General features: G+C 38.2%; 1 protein-coding gene across 1 annotated transcript; it reads left to right on the top strand.

The window, feature by feature from the left end:
- Positions 1 to 654: 654 nt before the first annotated feature.
- SPMIP10 (sperm microtubule inner protein 10) lies at positions 655 to 10,017 on the top strand. The gene is made up of 3 exons (XM_070744212.1): positions 655 to 737; positions 4,705 to 4,849; positions 9,250 to 10,017. The coding sequence occupies exons 1-3, from the start codon at positions 655 to 657 to the stop codon at positions 9,454 to 9,456; spliced, it is 435 nt and encodes a 144-aa protein (XP_070600313.1). The 3' UTR covers positions 9,457 to 10,017.
- Positions 10,018 to 26,223: the final 16,206 nt, after the last annotated feature.

Genomic DNA, 26,223 nt, shown 5'->3' with positions numbered 1-26,223 from the left:
GGATGTACACATATGCATGCACAGCTCTTCTAAAATTATACACATTCAATCTCATTTACTGCGATAGGAAAAACATAGCCAGAGCCCAGAAGGGGGAAAAAGAAAAAAAATCAAATACTGCCAATGTCCCTAAAATGTTGCAGTAAATTTAGGCTGCACTCATAAAAAGGGGAATGGCAGCAAGAGGGCAGTAAGACATGGTAGATCCCCAAGTTAATGAAGCTTATTAAAATGCATAAAAGTTACCAATAGTCCTAAATTAAATTAGGACAATTATGTACGATAATTTAATCATATATAAAGTAAAGGTTCTGTTGAATTAGATCTCTCAAGGCTAAGAACAACTATCTACTGCCTTAATCCAGGTTTTCAAAATGCAATAATCCCATCCCCATATTCTTCTCTCAAAGTTAATGTTCTTTTCATTTTCTACCTCCATCAAAATATATGAGCATCTGCTTCCTCATCAACACCTATGGAAAACAATCAAAGCTTCCTTTGGATTTTGTTATATTTTAACCATGTATTCATTGAAAGGGCATTTCTGATTATGTCATCAACATGACAATGGCTGATGCATCATAAGCCTTGTCTTGATGCAGGTGCCAGTTTGCTTGACTGTGACTAACAATAGGGTGCAGCATTTCCTGTAGCATGAGCGACAGCTCCAAAGCTGAAACCCCTGAGGGGCCTAAACCCCATGGGATTTCCAAAGGGGTCAATACAAACCTCAGAGGGTAAGAGATGGACTTCAATCCGGACAGATATTTGGGAGGATGGGAAAAAATATGTACCTTTTCCAGCAGCAGATAGATTTTGATTTTAATGCCCAATTTTTTTCTCAAGTGAGTATTGTGCTTGCTTTCCAATTGCAGTTGATTGTGCAAATAACAGAAACAAGCACAGAAGGTATTTTAGAAATGGAAGAAATTGAAGTTAATGATTAAGAATTCACTGAGCCTGCCAAAAATCCCCAATTCTTTGTTCAGTAATCCTCTTGAAATATGTAAATAGGAAAATGCTTCAGAAATACAAAAAAAAATAAGCAATGTTTTTGTGGTTATATTTTAAAGTGGTTTTTTATAACAATGTGAGAAGCTTATGTTCATGTTCTAATAAGATGGTTTAACAGGCATACAGATATCAATTTAAATCAGTCCACTAACCAGCATCCTGTCTGATAATAATCATTATACAGTAATTGTTGTGGTTAGCTCTGGCCCAGCTCCTGCCGCAAGGACTGTGGATGTGGGGGAGACATCCACATGCTGCAGGCCTGTTTTGCCCCCCCCCCAGTGGAATCTGCTGATGAAGGCTCCTCTGACCAAGAAGACAGGAGTGATAGGGAGGAGGAGAGTGTGGCAGACAGCTCAGAAGGAGATCAATTATCTAGCGCTTCCTTGGATTCAGAACAAGAGTTGGTGATACAGCCACGCATGCGGAGAGCAATGCATAGGCAACAACAGCTGAGAGATTATTATCAAAGAAAATGAGGCCACCTGTGGTTGGGTGGGGCTGTGGTAATTAGTGAGGCTGCTATAGATAGCAGCCTGTGGGTTTGGCCATTGTGGAGGGTTATCTGATCGTTGTGTTTCGTGACTGCTTTACTGACTTTGACCTTTTGTGTGCTGATTTTTCCCCGCTTTGAAACTAAACTAGAGCAAAGTGTGTTTCACTTTGTGAAAGAAGGACTGTGAATTGCCTCACAGCTGCAAGCTAAGTATCACAGAACTGATAAGGGACTTGTACAAATTACCAGTTTGTTTGGAGACGAGTGCTCTTTGCTATACCAAAAGAGGGCTTAGTTTAAGTGAATTTTCATTATAAACAACATTGCTTTGAATTTTCAAACGTGTGTGTGTCTGAAATTTGTACCTGTGAATTTTTGGGAGGAGTCTACCAGAGAGCCCGACAGAACAAGTAATATATTTATTCAGGAAACTTGGTACACATTGAGACAAAGCTACATTGACCTCACAAGTTCAATCAAACTTCTCAAACTCACAAGGTCTTTTTTATTACGTGCTTCTCTAGACACAACATCAAGGAATGTGATGAATGGTGCTCTGCTTGGCCGGGGGGGGGGGGGGCTTATACACTGGGTGGGCACTACTTGGCAAGAGGTGCCAGGTGGCTGATCTCTTGCAAATGGGGCAGGAGTTTGCAGGCAAGGGAAATGGATGGGAGCGGGCAAGCACCAAAAACTGGACCTGGAAAGATAAGATGTGCATCTCCCAGCCCAGCTCATTCCAACCTGACTCAATAGCAATAGCAGCCTGGCTGCTTCCCTTACCCACCATCTGCATGAATCAAAAAGAGGGCAGTGAAAATATTTACTGACCCCTCACATCCTGGATGCAAACTGTTTCAACTCCTACCTTCAAAACATCGCTACAGATCCCTGCACACCAAGGCAACTAGACACAAGAACAGTTTTTTCCCGAACGCCATCACTCTACTAAACAAATAATTTCCTCAACACTGTCAAACTTTTTACTAAGTCTGCACTTCTATTTCTACTAGGTTTTTCTCATCGTTCTTATCATCCTTTTCCTCCCACTTAAACTGTATGACTGCAACTTGTTGCTTGCATCCTAAGATTTTTATTAATATTGATTGTTTCTTCATTGCTTATTTGACCCCTATGACAATCATTAAGTGTTGTACCACATGATTCTTGACAAATGTATATTTTTCTTCTATGTACACTGAGAGCATATGCACCAAGACAAATTCCTTGTGTGTCCAATCACACTTGGCCAATAAAAAATCCTATTCTATTCTAATCGATCTCGTTATTGAGAGGTGTGGCAAGTGGGGCGGGGCAGAAGTGAGACATGTAGCTCTCTCACATTCCTCACCGTTGTGTCCAGGGAAGCACGTTGTAAAAGAAAACTTCTCGCGAGTTCAGTCGAACTTGTCAAACTCGCGACAACCCCCAACACGATGGTAGATGTGGCATTGCAAGTTCTGTGCCTTTTGTGTTGACATTGTACCTACATCCAAAAGGATAGGCTTTCATGATTATGTCACAACTATTGATTTGCCTCTAGGATCTCCCTTGTAGATACCACTGCTTCCAATTCTGACACTAACTTCATCATACTGGTTTTAAAACTAAAATAAGTAACAATCCTTTTACATTATAAATAGAACATAATTAATTGGCACAATTTGCATTCTTAGCACTAAGAATAGGGATTATTGTTCTCTTTTTAAGCATTTGAAAGTGTAAAACAAGGTTTTATTCTGTGAAATCCTTGGTGCTCTCTGAACTTGGTTGTTTTCTTGCAGACAATTCATGTGGGAAAGCAGGATTTGCTCTCATTTTACTGTATATAGTTTCCCCTTCAGTGCTGGTATAAGTATTCTTGGTTGTTAATTGATTAGGCTGTTGTTTACTGTTAGCTTGCTTGTCTGAGATTAATATTATTTATTAAATTTATATGAGATAGTAGTTCCTTGACTAGGATATTGTTTACTTGATTGTTGGTCTAGAGCAGTGGTTCCCAACCTTTTTTTGGCCATGCCCCACCTAAGCATCTCTAGAATCCTGAAGCCTTCCTCCACCCCACCCCACCCCGACATATAATTCTTATTATTCAAAAAGTGGGGAGGAAGCCTAAAAGACCATTAACTAGGTTTAAACAAGATTCTAATTGCCCCCATTAAAAATGAAATTGCCCCCCTAACCAGGGGTCTAGAGTTAATCTTGATGTTAATTTCTGCACATCTGGGTATTGATTGCTAATGAGGTATTTGGGTCTTTTTGTTTCCTTTTGGGGGTTTTGTCTCTTTTGAATGATATGTAGATGTTGTTTATTTCTATATGCCTATTGATGGCCAATTTGTCAAGAGTGCCAGGCTTCCAGAAATTCTGTAGTATTTTTGGATTTGGCTTGGTCTAGTATGCTCACAGTTTCCCAGCAGAAATTATGGTATGTATGTATGTATGTATGTATGTATGTATTTATTTATTTAATAGATTTGTATGCCGCCCCTCTCCGTAGACTCGGGGCGGCTAACAACAATAATGAAACAACATATAACAAATCTAATATTTAAAATAATTAAAAGACCCTTATTTAAAAAACCGAACATACACACAAACATACCATGCATAAATTGTATAGGCCTAGGGGGAAGGGAATATCTCAATTCCCCCATGCCTGACGACAGAGGTGGGTTTTCAGAAGCGTACGAAAGGCGAGGAGGGTGGGGGTAATTCTGATCTCTGGGGGGAGTTGGTTCCAGAGGGTCGGTGCTGCCACAGAGAAGGCTCTTCCCCTGGGTCCCGCCAAACGACATTGTTTAGTCGACGGGACCCGGAGAAGGCCAACTCTGTGGGACCTAACTGGTCGCTGGGATTCGTGTGGCAGAAGGCGGTCCTGGAGATATGTATCCATGTGTTGTGTAATTAAAAAGTTTTCATCACGTCTTCTGACTACTAGTTGGTGTTCATAGATGCATTCTGCTAATCTTATGCCTGTTTGTCCTACATAATGGTTGTTACCATTCTTACACTGTATGTTGTAGTAAAATGACTCCTGTTCTTTTTTCTGGATCTTCTGGGTCTTTTGGTTTACTTAGGATGTTTTGGACACCTTTATTTGGATTGTGTGCTATCATGAGGCCAGATGGTTGCAATAGTACATTTGTATTTTGTGAGATGTTTTTGATATATCATAATGTTATGATTTTCAGTTTTATTTATTTGTCGACTCCTTATTATATTCCCAGGTTTATTCATTGCCATTTACCAACATTTTCGGGCAAACATGGAATGATGCCAGAACGGTATGTGATGCCCTGGAAACAAGATATGAAATACAGAGCATTACATTTGCAGGTAGGAATCAGGGGGAACAATTGTTTTTTTATGCAAAACAGAGGCCTCATTTTATTTTATTTTATTCTGTTCAATCGTGTCTGATTCTCAGAAATTGCCTGGATAAATTCCTGCAGTTATCTTGGTGCAGTATTTCAAAAGTGATTTGTCAAACTGGCTCTCAATAAATACTTATAAAAGCACTATTGAATACTTTCAAATTTAATAGCTCATTCTTTCTTCTATTAAAGAGGAAGAAAATCATACTCAACCTGGTGTCCAATGCAAACATGGCTCTTTACCCATGTTAGCCCAGATATCCTTAAAGAAACATATACTTTATGTATGCACTTTACTCTGATATAGTGAGATAAAGTCTATGGACAAGGGCGGCATAAAAATCCAAACAAACAAAGGAAGGAAGGAAGGAAGGAAGGAAGGAAGGAAGGAAGGAAGGAAGGAAGGAGGATGCTCTTCCGTCAGGCATGGGGGAATTGAAATATCTTCCCCAGGCCTATATAATTTATGTATGGTGTGTTGTGTGCATGTTTTTTAAATTATGGGTTTTTAATTTCGTATTATTAGATTTGTATTGAACATTGTTTCTATCACTGCTGTGAGCCCCCCCGAGTCTACGGAGAGAGGCGGCATACAAATTTAATAAATAAATAAATAAATAAATAAATAAATAAATAAATAAATAAAGTAAGTAAGTAAGTAAGTAAGTAAGTAAGTAAGTAAGTAAGTAAGTAATACAGTACTTCGAGTATTTAACAGACCTCATTCAGAAACTTCTGAAGTGATAGATGGAAGGACAGCAGTGATTAACTTGAAACCAGACTGAATTTAATGTAGTGATCAAGGCACCAGGCTAAAAACTGAGAAACCATGAGTTCCAGTCCCCCGGGAACACTCAAATAACACATCCTAGACATGAATGAATGAAATATTCTCATTGAATGGTCTGTACAAAGTTGAATGTGCACAACAGCATTTGAAATGAATTGTCAATCAGTGTTGCTTCCTAAGTGGACAGTTTGATTTCACAGAAGTTTGATTTACTTGGAGTTATATTGTGTTGTTTAAGTGTTCCCTTTATTTTTTTTTGAGCAGTGTATAATAGGTAGCCTTTGATTTACAAGAGTTTATTTAATGACTATTCAGTCCCAAGCCAGCAGAGTCGTCCTGGACCAGTTCATATTCTCTCAGTCTTAGGAAAGTGGCAATGACAAGCCAGTTCTGAAATTTTGCCAAGCAAACTGTAGAGACTATTCCTGGTAGTCTCACTAGGAGTCAACACTGAGTTAAAATTACAACAGCAACAACAAAAAGAAGAAATGGGTAGAATTCGACTGAGAAAAGGCAATTGAGGAAGGTTAAGACAGTACAGTATTCTGAATATCTGAAAGGATGTCCGATAGAAGAAATTCAAGACCGTTCCCCATCATTCCCAAGGATATAGAATAAAGGACTGAAGATATAGGAAGACAGGTTCTAGTTAAATGTTAGCAGGAGAAAGCACTTTCAGAAAAATCGATTTGGCGATCCCTTCACTGGATGTATTCATCAGAACTTAGATGGCCATCTCATTGGGATACATCAATCTGAATTCCTATATAAGCAGGCAGTTGTACTGAAAGATCTTTCCAGGTCTATGAGACCATCCAAAGAGAACACAGATAGAAGGCATCTCCACTTCCAAAATTAATTAGGGCCATTTCATTTGATTTATATAAGAGGTTTCCTCTTCAAAGAATACAGAACCATGGACATTAGTGGGGGGTTTTCAACAATGAATGGTCCTTTGAAGTTTGACAATATAGAATAGGGATATTTATCGGGGCCATCATATTCTTCAAGGAAGCTTTTGAACTTAGCACCTCTCAGATTAGATCTCAAGAGTACATGTTGCATACTCAAATTAATCCACTGTAATTTTTCTCTGTTCCTGTAATTACAATACTAATATTCAATGATGAATAGTAACAGTGGTATATTTTCTGAGTTGGTTTCTGGTTTGTTATTCACCACCCAGAGATTCTTTGGAGTGAAATGGTATTAAAAACAATGGAATTTATGTGCATCAATATATACTGCTCAAAAAAACCCCAGGGAACACTGAAATAACACATCCTAGATCTGAATGAATGAAATATTCTCATTGAATACTTTGTTCTGTACAAAGTTGAATGTGCACAGCAGCATTTGAAATTGATTGTCAATCAGTGTTGCTTCCTAAGTGGACAGTTTGATTTCATAGAAGTTTGATTTACTTGGAGTTATATTGTGTTGTTTAAGTGTTCCCTTTATTTATTTTTTTGAGCAGTGTATTATAGGTAGCCTTTGATTTACAAGAGTTTATTTAATGACTATTCCAAGTTACAATGACACTTTAAAAAATGACCATTTTTCATACTTACAACCATTGCAGCATCTCCCTGGTTATGTGATCAAAATTCAGTCTGTGTCATGTGATCTCCTTTTTTGATCTTCTGATAAGCAAAGTCAATGGGAAGCCAGATTCACTTAACAATGGTGTTACGGATTTAACATCTGCAGTGATTCATTTAACCACTGTGACAAGAATGGTCTAAAATGGGGCAAAACCAGTGATAGGCTACCAAAGGTTTTACTACCACACTGTGGGTGTGGCTTATGCATTTTTCAACATCCTTCAGTGCAAATTGGGTGCTCTAGGTTGGAGCTCCAAATTTCGCTACCGGAACTGCGTTCCTGACCATACCCGTAGGGCAAAACTCACATAACTCACATGTCCAGTCAACGAAGCAGTGGAAGTGATGTGCCGGTGCCTGAAGGCTGTTGGGGCCTGGATGGGTGTCAACAAACTCAAACTCAACCCAGACAAGACGGAGTGGCTGTGGGTCTTGCCTCCCAAGCATAGTTCCCTCTAAGCTGAGCAGTGAGCAATCGCTCACTTAAAAATCATCATCAACTCAAGAGTTTTCCAAACCTGCCCAGAAGCCGAGAGGGAAAGAGTGAGAGGGAAGGAGAGAGAGAGGAAGAGAGAGAAACAGATAGAAAAAAGAGAGGAAGGAAGAGAGAAAGAAAATCAAAATCTAGTTTGAAACTAGCTCAACTATTTCAGTGGCATTTTGATATTGATAGAGTTGCCCTATTATGAGCTCACTGTTATAGACACACAGTATAGTATTTTATTTTGAAATTCTCTGAGGCAAAACAGGGTGGGTTTTTTATTTGTTTGTTTGTTTGTTTGTTTGTTTATTTATTATTTCTGTGCCGCCCAATCCTGAAGGGACTGCCACTCAGACACTATACTTTTCCGCCCCCCCCCCAAAAAAAAATTAGAGGGAACACTGTTCCCAAGGACAATTCCATCTATCCGTCCATTACCCTGGGGGGGGATTATTGACCCCCTCAAAGAGGGTTCGCAACTTGGGCGTCCTCCTAGATCCACAGCTCACATTAGAGAAACATCTTTCAGCTGTGGCGAGGGGGGCATTTGCCCAGGTTCGCCTGGTGCACCAGTTGTGACCCTATTTGGACCGGGAGTCACTGCTCACAGTCACTCATGCCCTCATCACCTCGAGGCTCGACTACTGTAACGCTCTCTACATGGGGCTACCTTTGAAGAGTGTTCGGAAACTTCAGATCGTACAGAATGCAGCTGTGAGAGCAATCATGGGCTTTCCCAAATATGCCCATGTTACACCAATACTCCGCAGTCTGCATTGGTTGCCGATCAGTTTCCGGTCACAATTCAAAGTGTTTGTTATGACCTATAAAGCCCTTCATGGCACCGGACCAGATTATCTCAGGGACCGCCTTCTGCTGCACGAATCCCAGCGACTAGTTAGGTCCCACAGAGTGGGTCTTCTCTGGGTCCTGTCAACTAAACAATGCCGTTTGGCGGGACCCAGGGGAAGAGCCTTCTCTGTGGCAGCCCCGGTCCTCTGGAACCAACTCCCCCCAGAGATTACAATTGCCCAAACCCTCCTTGCCTTTCGTAAGCTACTTAAAATCCACCTCTGCCACCAGGCATGGGTGAATTGAGATACTCTTTCCCCTAGGCCTTTACAATTTTATGCATGGTATGTCTGTATGTATGTTTGGTTTTTATAATAATGGGTTTTAAATTGTTTTTAGTATTGGATAATTATTGTATGCTGTCCTGTTATTGCTGTTAGCCGCCCCGAGTCTCCGGAGAGGGGCGGCATACAAATCCAATCAATCAATCAATCAATCAATCAATCAATAAATAAATAAATAAATAAATAAATAAATAAAATAACAAACGTCTCACTTTAGCAACAATTGGGCTCAACTGTGGTTATAACTCAGTGCCTACCTTTATTTCAAGTAAATAAATATTAATGTTAATCATGTCACTATTGGAAGGCTCTTTCTGCATGGATATAAAACGATTGATTTCCCTTCATTAGCATGCTGACCAAGTTGACCTCTATAGTGGAGCCCGTGAAGACACCCTATTTCTGGAGAAAAGTGAGCGATATTGCCATGGGGAGGACCGAAAGAAAATTATGCAGAAAGTTCCACAAGAACCAATTGTTGTGGATATTCCCATTTATTCTCATCTCTCCAAATACCACAAGTCCATGGTGGCTTATGGCTTCAGAATCAAACTCTGAGATTCTTATCTGCCATTGAGATTTCATCAGCTGTACATAAACAATGTTACAAGAAGAAGAAGAAAAGATGTGTTTGCTTGGTCTTTTTCCTAATTAAGATAATTCTGTGAAATATACTTTTAAAGTAGGAAAGTAAGATTTGATCAGCTAGGAATACCGGTAATTTAAGTGTCCTTTCAGATATTTGCATACTTTGGTTTTGTTTTAATGTTAAGAATCTGCATTAGCCTGGACTCTGTTATATAATTCTTATATTATTTATCAGTGTATTTTCTTATTTGAACTATTTTTGTCTTTCAGCTTTTAATGTTTTAAATTCTTTAATTTACTCAAAGAACTTCCAATTATGGGGGAAAAGAAATGTTGGTAATAATGTAAAACTTTTTTTGTTATAGGAAAAATGTTCCTGAATTATATCAAACGTATATCATTGAAAAGTAAGGGGACTAGAGTAGGCATGAAATTTAATTGTTGTTATGGAGAATATCATGATGTGTCTAATCTGCAAGTCCCCAGTCACAATATGATTTAATCACCAAAGAGTTCATTTTAACCCAAAAATAGGATTGTGGTTTCAATAGTAAGCCCCACTGGTCGTTCTATTTTTCTCAATGAAACATTCAGGAGGGTTTTTTCCATTGCAAATGGCTCTCATTCTCTAACTAAAACTGAACATGATTGCTTTCAAGCAACATTCTCAGAATCTCTTTTAGAAGAAAAGGGTGGATTTATATAACTTCTGATTTGGCTAATTGCCATTTAGAACTAATACATACCCATGTACTTTAAGGGGATGGATTTAAAAAAAAACTTTATTTCTAACATTCTTCCTGTGATATGGCCAGGAGGTAAGGCTTTTCATTGATAAGTAGAGAAACTTACAGCTCAATCTTTACTTGACAGTTCCTTACATATCTCAAGCATCTCTAGTAATCTCATATTTGCTTCAAAAATAGAAGGAGCTTCTTTTACATTGAGTCACTTAATAAGAAAATTATCCTTCTACAGGAGGCATTTTCAGGTTAAATGTTTTGTCCTAAATAAAGAAGTCTAATCAAGTGCTATATTTTATATTGAGGAAAAAAACACCACAAACTTTCCAGTGCAAATTTAGTAGACTGGAGTATGTTCTGTGCATATAGATTTGCTGTTTTACAGTAAATTAAATTAGATCTGGAGTAAACTTCAGTCTTTATTTTTTCCTGGTGCCTTACAAATTAGCTGCACCCCATGCCACATTTAAATTGATGATACAAGCGAAGTCTTGTTTTCAGCAAAGATGTAGGGGCAATGCGGGAAAGACCTTGAGATAATGGGTAAAGAAATGCTGCCAATGGAACAGAAGAGAGACAACACAATCTGCAACTAAATAGTGGGAGATTTGCATAGTCTGGAAGAGACCCACCCTAGCTTCTCAAGCTGCAAAGGGTATGTGGGGGAGCAAGAATTGTACTTTCAGACTTGCAAAATTGATATTGGCTTTGCTAGGTAAACTAGATAGGAATCATCACCAGATAAGCAAAGTCCACTTTATTGTAAAGCTGCATTGACAGAACTTTGCTCCACAATTGCCCTACTGCTATTGCCATCTTGAGCACACACACCCATGCTCTGCTTGTATATTCATTGACTAAATTCAAACATTTGTATTTTACTTCATAAAGCCTGTATGTGCGGCAGTCATAGGGTGCTGCACATAGGGGGGGGGGGGGTTCATCACAAAGGGGGTGGGATGCCATGGAGGTAGGAAAAATAGAGCTGTGTGGGTGCAACCAGCAGCCGGAACAAGTGGCGAGGACACAGAGGGGAACCAAAGGGGGTGGGGCAGCCGGAATGAGTGATAGGGGATATGTAGGGGCACCTTTTGTGTCGGGGGCAGCCAGAGGTCTCTTACCTGTGCAGGTTGGGTCCGGGGTGTTGTGGTTGGCTTACAGCCAGGTCCCCTGCAACGGACTTTGAGCCTGATGAACTGGGGCCACCTGGGCACAGTCAGCCTCTGTGGCTGTTGGAAGAATCAGATAGCGAGCCAGAAGAAGAGGGAGAGTATGGGTGTGAAGAGCCTACAGAGGCTATAGAACCCCCAACTGGGGATTTGCCAGGGTCTGTGGACAAGGATATAAGGGACCCAATCCTGAATGTATATAAGAGAAGGATGCAGGGGTGGCAGGAGCAGTTAAGAAAGCTCAGAAAGAGGAAATGAGCTCACAGCTGTGTATAGTCTGCACTCCCCGAGAGTATATAAAGGGAGGAGTTTGGAGGGTGCTCTTTGCAAGAAGCCAATATTAATGCCTCCGAAGGAGAAGAGTCTGTGAAGAGTGTTTTTGCCTGATAAACCTGGATACTGTACTGGACATTTAATAATATTGCGAGTAGACTTTTGGCTGAGAAGCAAGTGTGTGTGACTTTGTCTTATCCAGTTGGCCTCACGCCCGGATTTTGGCAGGGGAACATTGCTTTGGTTTGCGTTTGTGAAGTTTAACGAACGTCTCATAAAAAGACTCTTGTTCTGTTTAAAACCTGTGTGCATCGGTTTTCATTTGGGGCCAATTACCAGCCAGCTGCCATGCAAGACAGAACATTGTGGGGGAGAAGAACATTGTTGTTGCGGCATACAAATCTAATAAATAAATAAATTGTGGGGGAGAAGGCTCTTCTTTTCCCCTCTCACCCTTCAAGCAGCAGCAGAAGCCATTTCCCGCAGATTTTTGACGCTCTTTTTTTGTTTCTGCGTATGTACAGAAGCAAAAAAAATGTCAAAAATTGGTGAAATCTCACACAAACACACGTCCTCACGCGAGATTCATCTTCTGCACTCACAGCATGTTCTGATAACGCTGGCAAATGCAGCCCGTCATTGATGTGCAGTCACATCAAAATCTGCAAGATAGTAGACACAACTAGCGTGGCCCGAACTCCACCTCTTTTGTATATATGTTGGTATCACAAGCGTTTACAAAAGGCAGGGCCTGAATCACAATGCCATACCTGCTTTCTTTCAGATTTTGATCCATGGCCACAATTGCAGATGGTGCTTTACATGGCTAGATGCCCACTTCTAAGGCATGAAGCTACTGACCATTAATCTTTACATTGTGTCACTATTTATTCAAAAAGAAAACATTTTAAAAATAAAATATAAAAATCCGAAAGTTCCAATGAACAAACATGAATATTTTTATTTTTCAACCCTCGTGTCAACATTGTTTCTATAAGAAATAAAGGTAGACAAGCAATCACATTTAAAACTGTGACTTCTTATCTATATAAACAAGCTGTAATTAAATTCACTATTAATCAGCACACTTTAGTTTAAAGGCTATACATTTCTGAGAAGGATTTAAAACATTAGGACTTATTCTGTGGCTCATTAAGATGCATCTTTTCTTAATTAAATACAATATTAATTTTGTGAAATGTGATTGTCATATCCTTGCATATATCATTTGCTTCATTTAAATCCTATGCATATTTATAAAGCATGCAATCTAAATGATTTTAAAGGCAAACTTAATAAATTGCAAAATAGTATTTCTCAATGGATTCCAAATGAAAAATACACGAGCAACACAATGGGGGAAAGTTTAACAATGCTCCCTGTCTGTTCAGGAAATATAAATCTTTTCAGCAATTAAAAGCTTTGGAGCTTGCCATACCTGGCCACACAGGTGTCTTCAAAAATAATACTTAGTTTGGATCAAAAACTTATCAAGGTTGGCTTGGGGGTTTTTTATCCTAAAATTTATCACTGCTATAAAATAACATGTAAGACCTTAAGCTTAACTGAGATAGTAACCTTTGGTGGTCTACAACAGTGGTCACCACCCAGTCATCTGCAATAAATTTCTGGTGGTCTGCAGAAGAATTATTTGCATTTTTTTATATTGCACTAAATACTATTTATCTTTTTTTTTTAAAAAAATCATATTAATTGTCTGTGGGATTTAAAATTATGAATATAGTAGTCCCTGAGGTCTGAAAGGTTGGTGATCCCTGATTTAAAAGACTGTACTTTGCTATCTAAATCAGTGCATATACCCTTTCTTCTGTTCACTTCATTTCACTGGTCCTTCCTGTGGAATGTTTGTGACTTCACAAATACATGCTAACAACCAGAGACTGCTTTCAAAGCAATTGTGAAGACTGGGAGATAAATGGCTGCTTTTGTGATTCAAAGAGGGCTGTTTCACTTACAGTATGCTTGTTTTGAAAAATGCTCCTTTAAAATACTTCATCAAAACTCTAGTTCTGTTTGGTCAGCTACAAACACATATATAGAGAGAGATAGTACAAAGGATTTAATACTGAAGTTTAAAATAAAATACTTATTTCTTCCATGTGTGCTAGCAATCAAATCTTTACTTTTCCAACTGCCTAATTCATTTTCTGATAAAGCCAAAATTAAATTATTATTATTATAGACAAGACGTTTTCATACTGAGTCTCTTAGAATTTAGGACCAGGTCCCAGGAATATTGTTAATACTAATTAAGTAATAAATGGGTGGAATAACTATATCAAATCAGGTAACTCTTGTGTTCATACTCTCCATATCACAAGAATAGACATCAGCTTTCAACAAGATTCAGAACATAGTTCAAAGTGTTCTTTTTTACCTTTGAAATTCTACATTGCATGGCTTGTGGATACTTAAATGGTTGGATTTTCTAGGCACAATTAATCCATCTGCTACACATTTTCCTCCTGGAGATTTTAAACAACACAATACATCCTACAGTGTTTAGAGAAAGCCAAAAATATGATCTTGCTTTGTTGGTAAGAATCTACTACAGGTAGTCCTTAACTTACAACAGTTTGTTTAGTGTCTGTTCAAAGTTACACTGGCATTGAAGAAAGTGACATGACCAGAGGTGGATTCCTGCCATTTCAGAATGGTTCTATAGAACTGGTAGTGGGAATTTCCCCCACACTTGCCGAACCAGCAGCGATGGGCGGTGGACACCAGTTCTTTTGGTGGTGCCTACAGCAGCGCCATCTTGGGTTTTTTGCTTCTGTGCATGTGTAGAAGCTGGATTTTTAGCACTGCACACACGTGTGGACCTGCAAAGTATGCCTGCACCCGGGCAGCATGTAACCACATAGCTCATGACAAAGCAAACTGGCAGGGAGGTAAGTCAGAACACACTCCTGGACATGACTATTGTTCACATTTATGACCATTGCAGCATCATCAGCATCAATTATCAAGGTCTTGATCTTGGCAACTGATTCATATTTATGATGGTAGCAGTGTCCCGGAGTTGTATAATCAGCTTTTTCAACCTTCTGATATGCAAAATCTTTGAGGAAGCCAGATTCACTTAAGAACCATATGACTAACTTAATAACTGAAGTGATTCAGTGGCAAAAAAGGTTGTAAGATGGGGAAAAGCTCACTTAACAAATGTATCACTTAACAACGTATATTTTGGGCTCAATTGTGGACGTAAATCAAAGATTACCTGTATAATACTCAAAACTTCTTTAAAAAAAGAAGCTAATCTGAAGATTTGTGCTTAGCTCTAGCTTTTGAACAGGATCTTTATTAAGTTAATGGGGAAAATTGGTTGTTATGATTTTGCATGGGCAAGGTTTCATTTGTAATTTTGTTGGTTTTTCAAAACATAGTTTTATACTTTATACTTTTAATTTTGTTTTCTCTGTTTGTACACTACAATAATAAAATTGAAAAGAATACAGTTAAGAAATGGCTAGCACATGAGACTTAATATGCCAATTAGATTTTTAAATGTTTTTTGACCCACCTTAATAAGATGGTAGGACCTTAATTTTAAATATATACAGTTCATAATACTTGCAGATGAAGATACCCATGAAGATGTTTCTGTTCAAAAAGCAATAATCTACCCATTTACTACCAATTTAAAAATATTTTTAAAAAGTAGAATGATTGTTACATTAAAAAAGCATGGAAGGGCAAAGGAAAAAAAGCAAATTTTATTTATTTTATTTTATTTATTTATTTATTTATTTATTAGATTTGTATACCGCCCCTCTCCGTAGACTTGGGGCGGCATACAAATTGTTCACATGAGCAATTGGAATTAGTTCACTGCGATTGCACACTATCTGTGACTTTAATTTATTGCAGAAAAAAAGGATAGACATGAGTTGGCATGTTCTTTCTGCTTCCACTAAGTGTCACTCTAATACTTGGGAAAGTTTTGTTGTAAAGAATTTTGATTTAGATAATCCTTTTCCCTGGTGAGATCATCTTACTTTAAAGCATGAGCATTGTTGTTTTGTATAAATTGATTACAATTGATAATTTTGTAAATGATACTGAAACCACAACATTTATATGTCATAGTCTTTCAAAGCCATCATGCTTTACATGTGTTGCATAATAATATAACCTAGCTATAAACAATGATGCAGTAGTGGTATTTAGCTGGTTTTGCCAGATTGGGCGAACCTGTAGTGCAGACTGCAGATGGCTCCACCCACCAGCCTGAACATAAGCACATCATGTTTTTGATGCCATGCACATGCGCAGAAGACATGCTCATGTACACTTACATTTACGAACCAGTAGGCAAGGTAAGTGAATACCACCCCTGCTACAATGGGTGAGGTAATGCAATTGTAATGCATACATTTTGAGAACACCAGGGAATACTGATGTCTGAATTAAAATCAAAAACAGTGATTAAAGTGTATATTTTAAGGTACAATATCAGTATATCAATGTAACTTCTGCCTTCTGTCGCATGAATTCCAGCGACCAGTTAGGTCTCACAGAGTTGGCCTTCTCCGGGTCCCGTCGACTAAACAATGTTGTCTGGCGGGACCCAGAGAAAGAGCCTTCTCTGTGGCGGCCCCGACCCTCTGGAACCAGCTCCCCCCAGAGATTAGGATTGCCCCCACCCTCCTTGCCTTTCACAAACTTCTTAAAACCCACCTCTGCCGCCAGGCATGGGGAAACTGAGACATCTCCCCCTGGCCTATATAATTTATGTATGGTATGTTTGTGTGTGTGTCTTGTTTTTTTACATAAGGGGTTTTTAGAGACTTTTTAATATTAGATTTGTGATACATTGTTTTTTGTTCTTGTTGTGAGCCGCCCCGAGTCTGCAGAGAGGGGTGGCATACAAATCAAATAAATAAATAAATAAATAAATAAATAAATAAATAAATAAAAATAAACTGCAATAGTGTGGATACTGTTAAAAAACACAATTTTAGCGAGGGGAGAATCTCACTTACAGAAAAACTGGGAATCAAACCAATGTTCAGGTTACTGATGATGTTATTTAGTTGGTAATGAAATGTCTGCAAAAAAATCCATCAAGCTCAGAGGGCACCAAGGACTCTACAGTTCAACTCTGGGCTCAATTCTCAAATTTTAAAGAAATATTAGAAACAAAGTTAAAAAGAATTATACAATTAAGAGCCACCAACCACCCCAAAGTTGCCTGCCACCCTTAGATCACCATGCCAGCTGGCAAAGCCAGGTCTTGATGTTCCTCTGGAAGACAAATAGAGTGTGGAGACAAGCTCATCACAGGTGTTAAAATGTTCCATAGGAACATGGTAGAGACTCTGCTGCGTAAATTTTTTTAAGCAATGAGATCCATAATAACATAGGCTTCCTACCTGACAGGGCAATATAGGTTGATGTAATTGGGACAAGGTGGTTCCTAAGATAGCCCGGGCCAATGCTCTGAATACTTTGAATTGGACATGGAAGAAAACTGGCCACCAGTGGGTTGTAACCTACCTCACTGCCGATTCGCTTCCTCTCATGCTACATGGCTGCGTATGCATTGTGTACCGGGTGGCCATGAAAAGTGTTCGGAAACTTCAGATCATGCAGAATGCAGCTGCAAGAGCAGTCATGGGCTTCCCAAGGTATGCCCATGTTACACCAACACTCCGCAGTCTGCATTAGTTGCCGATCAATTTCCGGTCACAATTCAAAGTGTTGTTTATGACCTATAAAGCCCTTCATGGCATCGGACCAGAATATCTCCGAGACCGCCTTCTGCTGCACGAATCCCAGCGATCGATTAGGTCCCACAGAGTGGGCCTTCTCCGGGTTCCATCAACTAAACAATGTCGGTTGGCGGGCCCCAGGGGAAGAGCTTTCTCTGTGACAGCCCCAACTCTCTGGAACCAGCTCCCCCCAGAGATTAGAACTGCCCCTACCCTCCTTGCCTTTCGTAAACTCCTCAAAACCCACCTTTGTCGTCAGGCATGGGGGATTTGAAATATCTCCCCCGGGCCTATACAATTTATGTATGGTATGTTTGTATGTATGTCTGTTTAATAATGGGTTTTTTAAAATATTTTAAATTGTAAATTATTAGATTTGTTATGAACTGTTTTATTGTGTTGTGAGCCACCCCGAGTCTACGGAGAGGGGCTGCATACAAATCTAAATAATAATGATAATGATAATAATAATAATAATAATAATAATAATAATAATAATGGCTGCACATACATGTGCAGTGCTGAAAATTGAGAAGTTTTTTTTTTAAAGCTGAAAACAAGATGACAGTACACGCGTAGTGCCAGAAATCCGGCTTCTGCGCATGCACAGAAGGAAATTCAGCAAAAAATTCCTTTCCATCCCCATTTTTATTTATTTATTTTTAAAACGATGCTAGCGTCAACAGACCGGCACCAACAGAACTGGCTCCATGAGATCATCAGCAGTTTGCTACCAGTTCTATGGAACCGATGCAAACCAGAAGGAACCCTCCTATGAAACTGGCATGCAACACACCTTTAAAAGTAGCCCAATGTAGATTGCATTGCAGTAGTCTATATCCAAGTTGAGCAGAGCATGGGAGGCAAAATAGGGCCTTTAAATCCAGGAATGAGTTTACAACACGAAGTTGAGCAAAGGTCTTCTACCATCATTGCTACCTGTTCCTCAAGCAAAAGATGAGTCTAGTAGGAACCTGATAAGGCACAGGGTTTATCTGGGACAGTACTTACTCATCCAAGACCGAATATAATAATATCAAATGCAGAAGAGTTCCCTACCCGCAGCTGAACCAGCACAAACTATGCTGCACCCTCCACCCATCCCTCAAATATCCAGTTTTGAAGCCAACCCAAAAGGATACCATGGTTGATTATATCAAAGGCTACTGGGAGACCAAGAATAGCCAGGATGGATGCCCTGTCTCCATCTCAGTTCCACCAGGAGTCATTGAAAAATATGACCAATGACATTTATTGTCCCATAACTGTGCCTGAAATCTGATTGGAAAGGTTCCAGATATTCCATCTAATCCAGGATCCCCTAGAGCTAAAATGTTAACACTTTCTCAGCCACCTTCCCTAAAAATTATCCAGACTGATAAAATCCAGCAATGGCTTTTGATGAGGCGACTACCAGCACCTATTTAAATGATGATTTGGGGACTGCAAGTGCAACCATCTGTGAATTAAATCCATGCCCCTCCTGCGTAGTCAAAGCCATCTAGGTCAGATGGGATGGGTGCTAGTGATGGCTAATTCAAATTCTCCCTCTTTGGCATTAAATGGAAATACTCTGATGGAAAAAGAAATTGCTTCCATGTATATAAGGTAATCAAAAGGTGTTTCTGGAAGGATTAGTGTTGAAACAGGGGTGCATGTAAAACAGCTATGAGTGTTTCCCTAGTAATGATTCATTACCAAGGAATATTGACAAAGTACATCTTAAAAATACAGTCCTGGGATTCATCAGGTATTTGCATAATCTATTTTATAATCCCTTCTCAAGGACTCTGATATTAATAAACTAGCATTAAATTCTTGTTGAGACAAGTCATTCTAATACATAAGAATTTGGCTGCTCAGAATTCAGATTAAATATGTTTGCTTTTTATCTACAATCAGATGTATGCTTCAGGTACAATCAATGGATCAGCCTAGTAGTGTATCCTAGTGAACTCTGGAGGTGCAGAAACCAGAACTTCTATGATTCCCAGCTAATAATGACAACATTGGCCAATTTATAATTATATTTATAACTGATGTAAAGAATATTGAAAGCTACTTTTTATATTTTTTTCTTTCTTTTCTATCTTTTTGCTACTCTTTTTCTCTCTTTTTTTGCACCATTTTTTCTTTCTCTTTTATGCTGCTACCATGGTGTGATTCAATGTGAGGAATTGTCACAAAAATATATTAATATATCAGCTTATATCATCAAATGTTAATTGTACAGTGAAAACAATTCTGTAGTTGATAATATCTACAGGGCCATTGAACAGCACTTGTATGATCTGTGCTTTATTTTTTTTTAGAATAGTTCAAATTCACTTAGACAGTGAGATGGACAGTGTACAAATTTTATTAATTAATAAATATTGCATTCCCAGAAATGTTGAATTACAATTAAACTGTCAGCTCGGCATTGCAGTCCATGAATATGAGGATCTGAGTTCCTTATTTTTGACTCTCAACAGAACATTTAGCAATTCCTTACAAAGTGAGTTTAACATGAATTTTCAAATGCAAAAAACAAGCAAATTTACTTCTGCTTATTTCGTTGATGTATTTATATAGAGCAGGATTTTCATATTACATTACAGTGAAAAGAACAGAAATCATTTTGATGTTGCACCAGACAAAAGGATCCAATTCCAATTTTGCTTCAAAGCAGATTTCTGAACAGCAGAAGCAAAACTCTGTAAAGTTTTTTGTTTGTTTATTTGCAAAGACATGGCAGTCAATGCACAGCACTTTTTTTCAAGCTGAAATTATTGTTTTGAATTAAAATGATTGGAATACTATTTGAATTTCATTCCCATTAAAATAGTTTTGATTCAAAATTTCAATTCATATATTTTAAATTGTTATTTGTTACTTTAAATTATAATTCTACTTTTTCAATTAAACTTACTCTTTTATTTCTTCCTTTTCTTTTTTTCCTTCTTGCTTTTAGTTTGTATTTTTCACTTGTTTTTGAAAACTTTCAATATTATGTTTTGTATAAAGTTCTAATCGAATGCTCCAATAATATCTCTGAATCCCCCAAAATGTTCTGGATATGTTTGAGAAATCTTGCATTTGTTAATCTGGATTATGTACCCATACCAGCAAGGATTCAACAATGCCTTTTGTCTCTCAAAAAAGGAGAAACATGTGATGGATGAACTGCTTCTTGCTGAAGAATTAGTAAATTATGATTCTCTAGACAAATAAATGAAGTTGGGGGCAGGCTAGATGACTATATTGTATGCCGCCCCGAGTCTTCGGAGAGGGGCGGCATACAAATCTAAGTAATAAAATAAATAAATAAAAATAAATAAAGTAGTACTCTATTGCTAAATCAGATGGAATCAAACAGAAATTACAAGGTCTGTTAAAAAAAATATTCAATTCCCATTCCATTTGTATGAAGTTAGGCAACTAGGCATTACTGGATAACATCAAGTACACCCTTATTGGCTGTATCCCATTGTCCAGTCTTCAGTAAGGCTTAACAATAGTATACAACATTCCCTTTTAGATTAAGAAGCTGGAAAGATATGTTTTTAAATGTCAGCCTCACTGTCAGCATAGCTGACTGCAGGATTTTCGGAATGTCTGATAGCAATTGAACAAGTCCTAGGAGAAGAAAAACAATCCTTTCTAAAGCTGCCCAAACCCATACTTCTCTTTTGAAAGAAAACTTTAAAAGCTGTACCACCTCTGTTTATCCTCACAGTAGGCGGTAACCGCAAAGGAATTTCCTTCCTTCCATTTATTCCCTGCTACAATTGACAGGCCCCAACAGGAATATGTAGTCCAGTTAAAACTATGAAAAAACTCTAATACAGTGGTACCTCTACTTAAGAACGCCTCTACTTAAGAACTTTTCTAGATAAGAACTGGGTGTTTTTTTTGCCTCTTCTTAAGAACCATTTTCTACTTAAGACCCTGAAAAAATTTCCCAGGAAATTTGAGAGTGGCACGAAGGCCCGGCCAGTTTCCTGCCATTCCCCCTTTAATCCTGGCCATCTTGGGTTTTTCTGTACTGTCAAAGCAGCCTTTCAGTGGTGCTTAAGGAGGCTTTGGCAGTCCAGAGCAAACAAAGCATTTTCCTTTCTCTGGGCACTTGGATAGGGAATAAACGTCTGCCAGACCCCATATAAAAGAATATGCTTCCTTCGTTCTGGGCAGCGACTGTCCTCCTCCTCTTCTTCCGCCTCCTCCCCCCACCCAAATTCCAAGCTTTTATTTCTTTCCTAATGGGTTTGCACGCATTATTTGCTTTTACATTGATTCCTATGGGAAAAATTGCTTCTACTTAAAAACTTTTCTATTTAAGAACCTGGTCACGGAACGAATTAAGTTCTTAAGTAGAGGTAAGATGGTACTTACAAAATCTAAAAGACCAGAGGTGGGTTTTATTTTTATTTTACTACCAGTTCTGTAGGCAATTTTTTAAAGGATCAACAAGCTTTCTTCAGGAATTGACTGCCTTTAGTTTCATTTCTTGTCATCCTCCCACATTATTTCCATATTACTGCTTATGTGGGAGTAAAAATCCATGAAGGTAATGAAATTATACACATGTACATACAAATCTACACAGGATATAATATAAATACTACACAATGTACTACAGTCTCCATGACTGATTTATTGATATAATAATATCTTAATTGTGAAAGGGATCATAAAGTTTATTATGGTAATTCAGCTGTGATCCTTAGGTAAGAATAAGCCCAACAGAACATACATACATATTTTGAAACAAGCACTGTTGGTATGTCTCCGTGCAGCTAGGCTACACAACCTTCGACATACGCTGATCAGAGATTAAGGAAGAGTGTGGATGTGTGATACAGCCAATAATGACACAGACTTAGTATGCTGAATAAGTATTATTTTACATATATACATATAGCAGAAATAATCAACAAACCGCACATAGCAAGCACGAAGCAAAATACACTCCCCCCTCAAGGTAAAGGCAAAAGGTGAATGAGCAATCCAGCATCATCAACAGGAGAGAGTACAGGCGCCCTCTTATGGCTAGCCAGCCAAAGTCCTTAAAGTGATATTACAACTGTAAAAGCATAAACTACAATAGGCAGTTTAACAGACATGGCAATCCCAAATAACAGTATGTACCATGTACTAACAAGCACAGTTTCAATTATGAAGTAGAAACCAACGCAATTGTCCTCATGGCCATAAAACTGTTGTGGTTCCACAGAGATTGGCATGTCTTCCCAGAAAAAAAAAGTTAAATTCAGTTAGAGGATTGTATTTTCCTACACACAAATTGCATATCAAAGCAATACTCTAGTGATAATTATTTTGAATGCATGCTTCAAGGGGTGTCAAACTCACATTGTCATGGTGGCATCACGTGACATAATGGGACTTTGCAAAACTGGCTATGGCCATGGCCAGTGCAAACATATCTGGCCTGTAGGCTGGGAGTTTGGCAGCCCTGCTCTAAATGGAATCTAGCTTGGAAAACAATCCAGATCAAAAAATAGCTCCATTAGTTTATACAAACATTGACCTTTTTTCATTAAGGTACAGCCAAGACTTATAAGGAAGCAACAGCTGGAAGGAGAAAGGAAGTGCAGGTGGGACAAAAGCAGTGGTGAGATTCAAAACATTTTTACTACCGGTTCATGGTAGGCATGGTATAGCGTAGTTTTTTGGACATGGCAGAGAAAATCCCCATTTCCTCCCAGTCGGCTGGAACTCAGGAGGCAAAAATAGATGGGGGTTAGGCCAGTCAGAGGTGGTATTTACTGTTTTTCTGAACTACTGAAAATTTCCACTACTGGTTCTCCAGAACTGGTCAGAACCTTATGAATCCCACCTCTGGAAAAGCTATTAAGTGGCACGATTGAGCAGGTTGAAAGGGTTGATTTTGAACAGAGACTTGCTACTTCATCTTTGGTGTTCTGGGGTTGAGGTTAAGGGTGATTCTCCTTCAACTAAGTCAAAAGAGCAACAGAGAAAAACTTTGCCAGCTTTAACTTATTGTTTAAAATGAACTCCCAGGACTAGACTTTGATATAATTAAGACATGGAATGTTTTAAAGATGAAAACTTCAATTGTACAGTATTATTGCATTATTCCACATTTTCTCTTTCCCACTGTTTTGTTTTTTTAAGCTTTTATTTAGTTTAATATTTTGAAAATATATAGTTTTTCAATAATGGTTTAAATGAATTGTGCTTTATTCTTGTTTTGAAATCTTAACAATTATTTTAAATGTTTTAAAAAATCACCTTCAATTCAATTCAATAGCCCTTATTGTCATTGTACATCATGTACACAACAAAATTGGTTTAGCCTCTACTGGTGCAATCCATAACCAAACCAAACCAAAATATGATAAACAGTATTGAGAATAATCCTTATATAAGTAACTGGGGGTGGGGGTTAGTAATGCGTTTCCATATGTATGTGGAGTGGATTGTGATTGTGTTTAGGAGTCTGATAGCCCATGGGGAGAAGCTGTTTTTAAACCTGTTTGTTTGGCTGGCTATACTTCTATGTCTTCTGCCAGATGATGAAAGTGAGAAGAGACACTGGCCAGGATGTGAATCATACCTAAGTATCTTCCTTACTCTGCTGAAACAGTGAGACCTGGCAATGTCATCCAGTGGTGTTAGAAGGCAACCAATAATTCCTTGTGTCCAAATATTTATTTATTTATTTGATTTTTAAAATGCCGCCCTTCTCCTTAGATTCAGGGTGGCTTACAACATGTTAACAATAGCACTTTTTAACAGAGCCAGCATATCACTTTTAACAGCCAGCATATAATCACTTTCTGCAGTGCTTCCCTGTCCACAGCTGTTAAACCAGTGTACCATACTGTTATGCAGTTTGAGGACACTTTCTTTCTTTCACCAAATAGACAACAGATATTTGAGTATAGTTGCAATAGAACCTTACTTTACTGATGTTCAAATAAGCCCCTTTATTCACTGATACTCTATCCTAAGCAAAATACATAAATACAATACAATAATGTAAAGTATTACATTTCCTCTTAAATGTGGGGAAAAGTAAAGTATATTTTATTGCTTTGGAGTGACACTGGATTCAGGGGAATATTTTTAGAACAATATTTAATACAAATAGAACTAATGTGTGGTGACTGGCTAATTAGCTATAGAGGGATTAATCATCTAAAAGCTATTTTAAAACCATAACTATAAAGTATAAAAGTACAGTACTCTATTAGATACACTCAGCACCAGTTTGATATACAGTGTTCCCTCGATTTTCGCGGGTTCGAACTTCGCGAATAGCCTATACCACGGTTTTTCAAAAAAATTAATTAAAAAATACTTCGCGGTTTTTTCCCTATACCACGGTTTTTCCCACCCAATGACGTCATATGTCATTGCCAAACTAATATTTTTTGCAAATAAATAACAAAAAAAATAATTATTGTTAATAAATAATTATGTTTATAAATATCAGGATCACTAAGTGTCTTATTCCATGGTGAGTACCAGTAATAATGGTGAGTAAATGGTTGTTAAGGGAATGGGAAATGGTAATTTAGGGGTTTAAAGTGTTAAAGGAAGGCTTGTGATACTGTCCATAGCCAAAAATGGTGTACTGTATTTACTTCCGCATCTCTACTTTGCGGAAATTCGACTTTCGCGGGCGGTCTCGGAACGCATCCCCCGCGAAAATCGAGGGAACACTGTAGTAGTTAAGGAAGGCATCAGACTAGAAACCTGGAGCTCTAGTTTTGCCTTAAACACAAAGCCAGCTGAGTAATCTTGGCCAGTCACTGTTTCTGTTTCTTGCCTGTAGGAAAGAAGCATGCAAACCAGGTCTGAAAAACCTTGCCAAGAATCTGCTGGGACTTGTCCAAGCAGTCTCTGAGAAATAGACATGATTGAACAGAACAAAACAAAATAAAAAATAATTACACATCAATGGACATTTTACTTTTTAAAAAATCTTCAGCTTACAGCATTGCAGGTAGTCCTCGATTTATATGTACATTTAGTGACTGTTCAGTTACAATGGCACTGGAAAAAAATGTGACGATGGTTTTCAGTTACGACCTTTGCAGCATCCCCATAATGGGATCAAAATTAGAATTGCTGGCAACAAATTCGTATTTATGACCTGTACTGTATCCAGGATTATTTGATCACCTTTTATGACCTTCTGACAATCAAAGTCAATGAGGAAGCCAGGTTCACCTAACTACCAGGTGACTAACTTACCAACTGCAGTGATTCACCAACAACTGTGGCAAGAAAAGTTGTAATATGGGGCAAAACTCACTTAAGAAATGTCTCATTTAAAAACAGAAATTTTGGACTCCATTGTGATTGTAAGTTGAGGATTACCTGTACTATTACACATTAACATATTGGTTATTTAGCTTCTTTTTAAAAGGAACTTCTAGGATGCAGCAAAATCAGATAGCTGCTGATCCATATTTCACAAACGTTTTATAAACAACACTTAATTTCATGCAACTACTTGTGCTTCCTTGTACGCTTCCTGGAATAAGGACTCAGCTCCTACTGGATAAAGTCCGCACATTAACACTATACACATGGCTCATTAAGAGACAATCATCTATTGTGAGCAGGACTTTTCTCCCCCACACCCTCGGCAACAAGTGGTTGGAACTATCAGAGTTCCAACCATTTGTTGGCGTATAAACACAGGGATAGATTTTTGCACTTGGCAGCACATCGAACCATTGATTGGAGATCCATGTTGACACATTTTTATTTTCAGGTTCTGGGTGAGGATAGTTTTGAGAGTGATAATTATCTTTATGGTTATACCGAAATTCAACA

This window comes from Erythrolamprus reginae, chromosome 2, assembly GCF_031021105.1.
Source record: "Erythrolamprus reginae isolate rEryReg1 chromosome 2, rEryReg1.hap1, whole genome shotgun sequence".
Taxonomy (NCBI): Eukaryota; Metazoa; Chordata; class Lepidosauria; order Squamata; family Dipsadidae; genus Erythrolamprus; species Erythrolamprus reginae.
Note: the sequence above shows the minus strand (reverse complement) of the source record. Positions and strands in the feature narration are given on the sequence as shown.

What these genes read in the sequence shown, in the direction of transcription:
- SPMIP10 (XM_070744212.1), top strand. Translation starts at nt 655, where the DNA reads ATGAGCGACAGCTCCAAAGCTGAAACCCCTGAGGGGCCTAAACCCCAT. An exon ending in GTCAATACAAACCTCAGAGG is followed by an intron (nt 738 to 4,704) that starts GTAAGAGATGGA and finishes TATGATTTTCAG; the next exon opens with TTTTATTTATTTGTCGACTC. An exon ending in ACAGAGCATTACATTTGCAG is followed by an intron (nt 4,850 to 9,249) that starts GTAGGAATCAGG and finishes TCCCTTCATTAG; the next exon opens with CATGCTGACCAAGTTGACCT.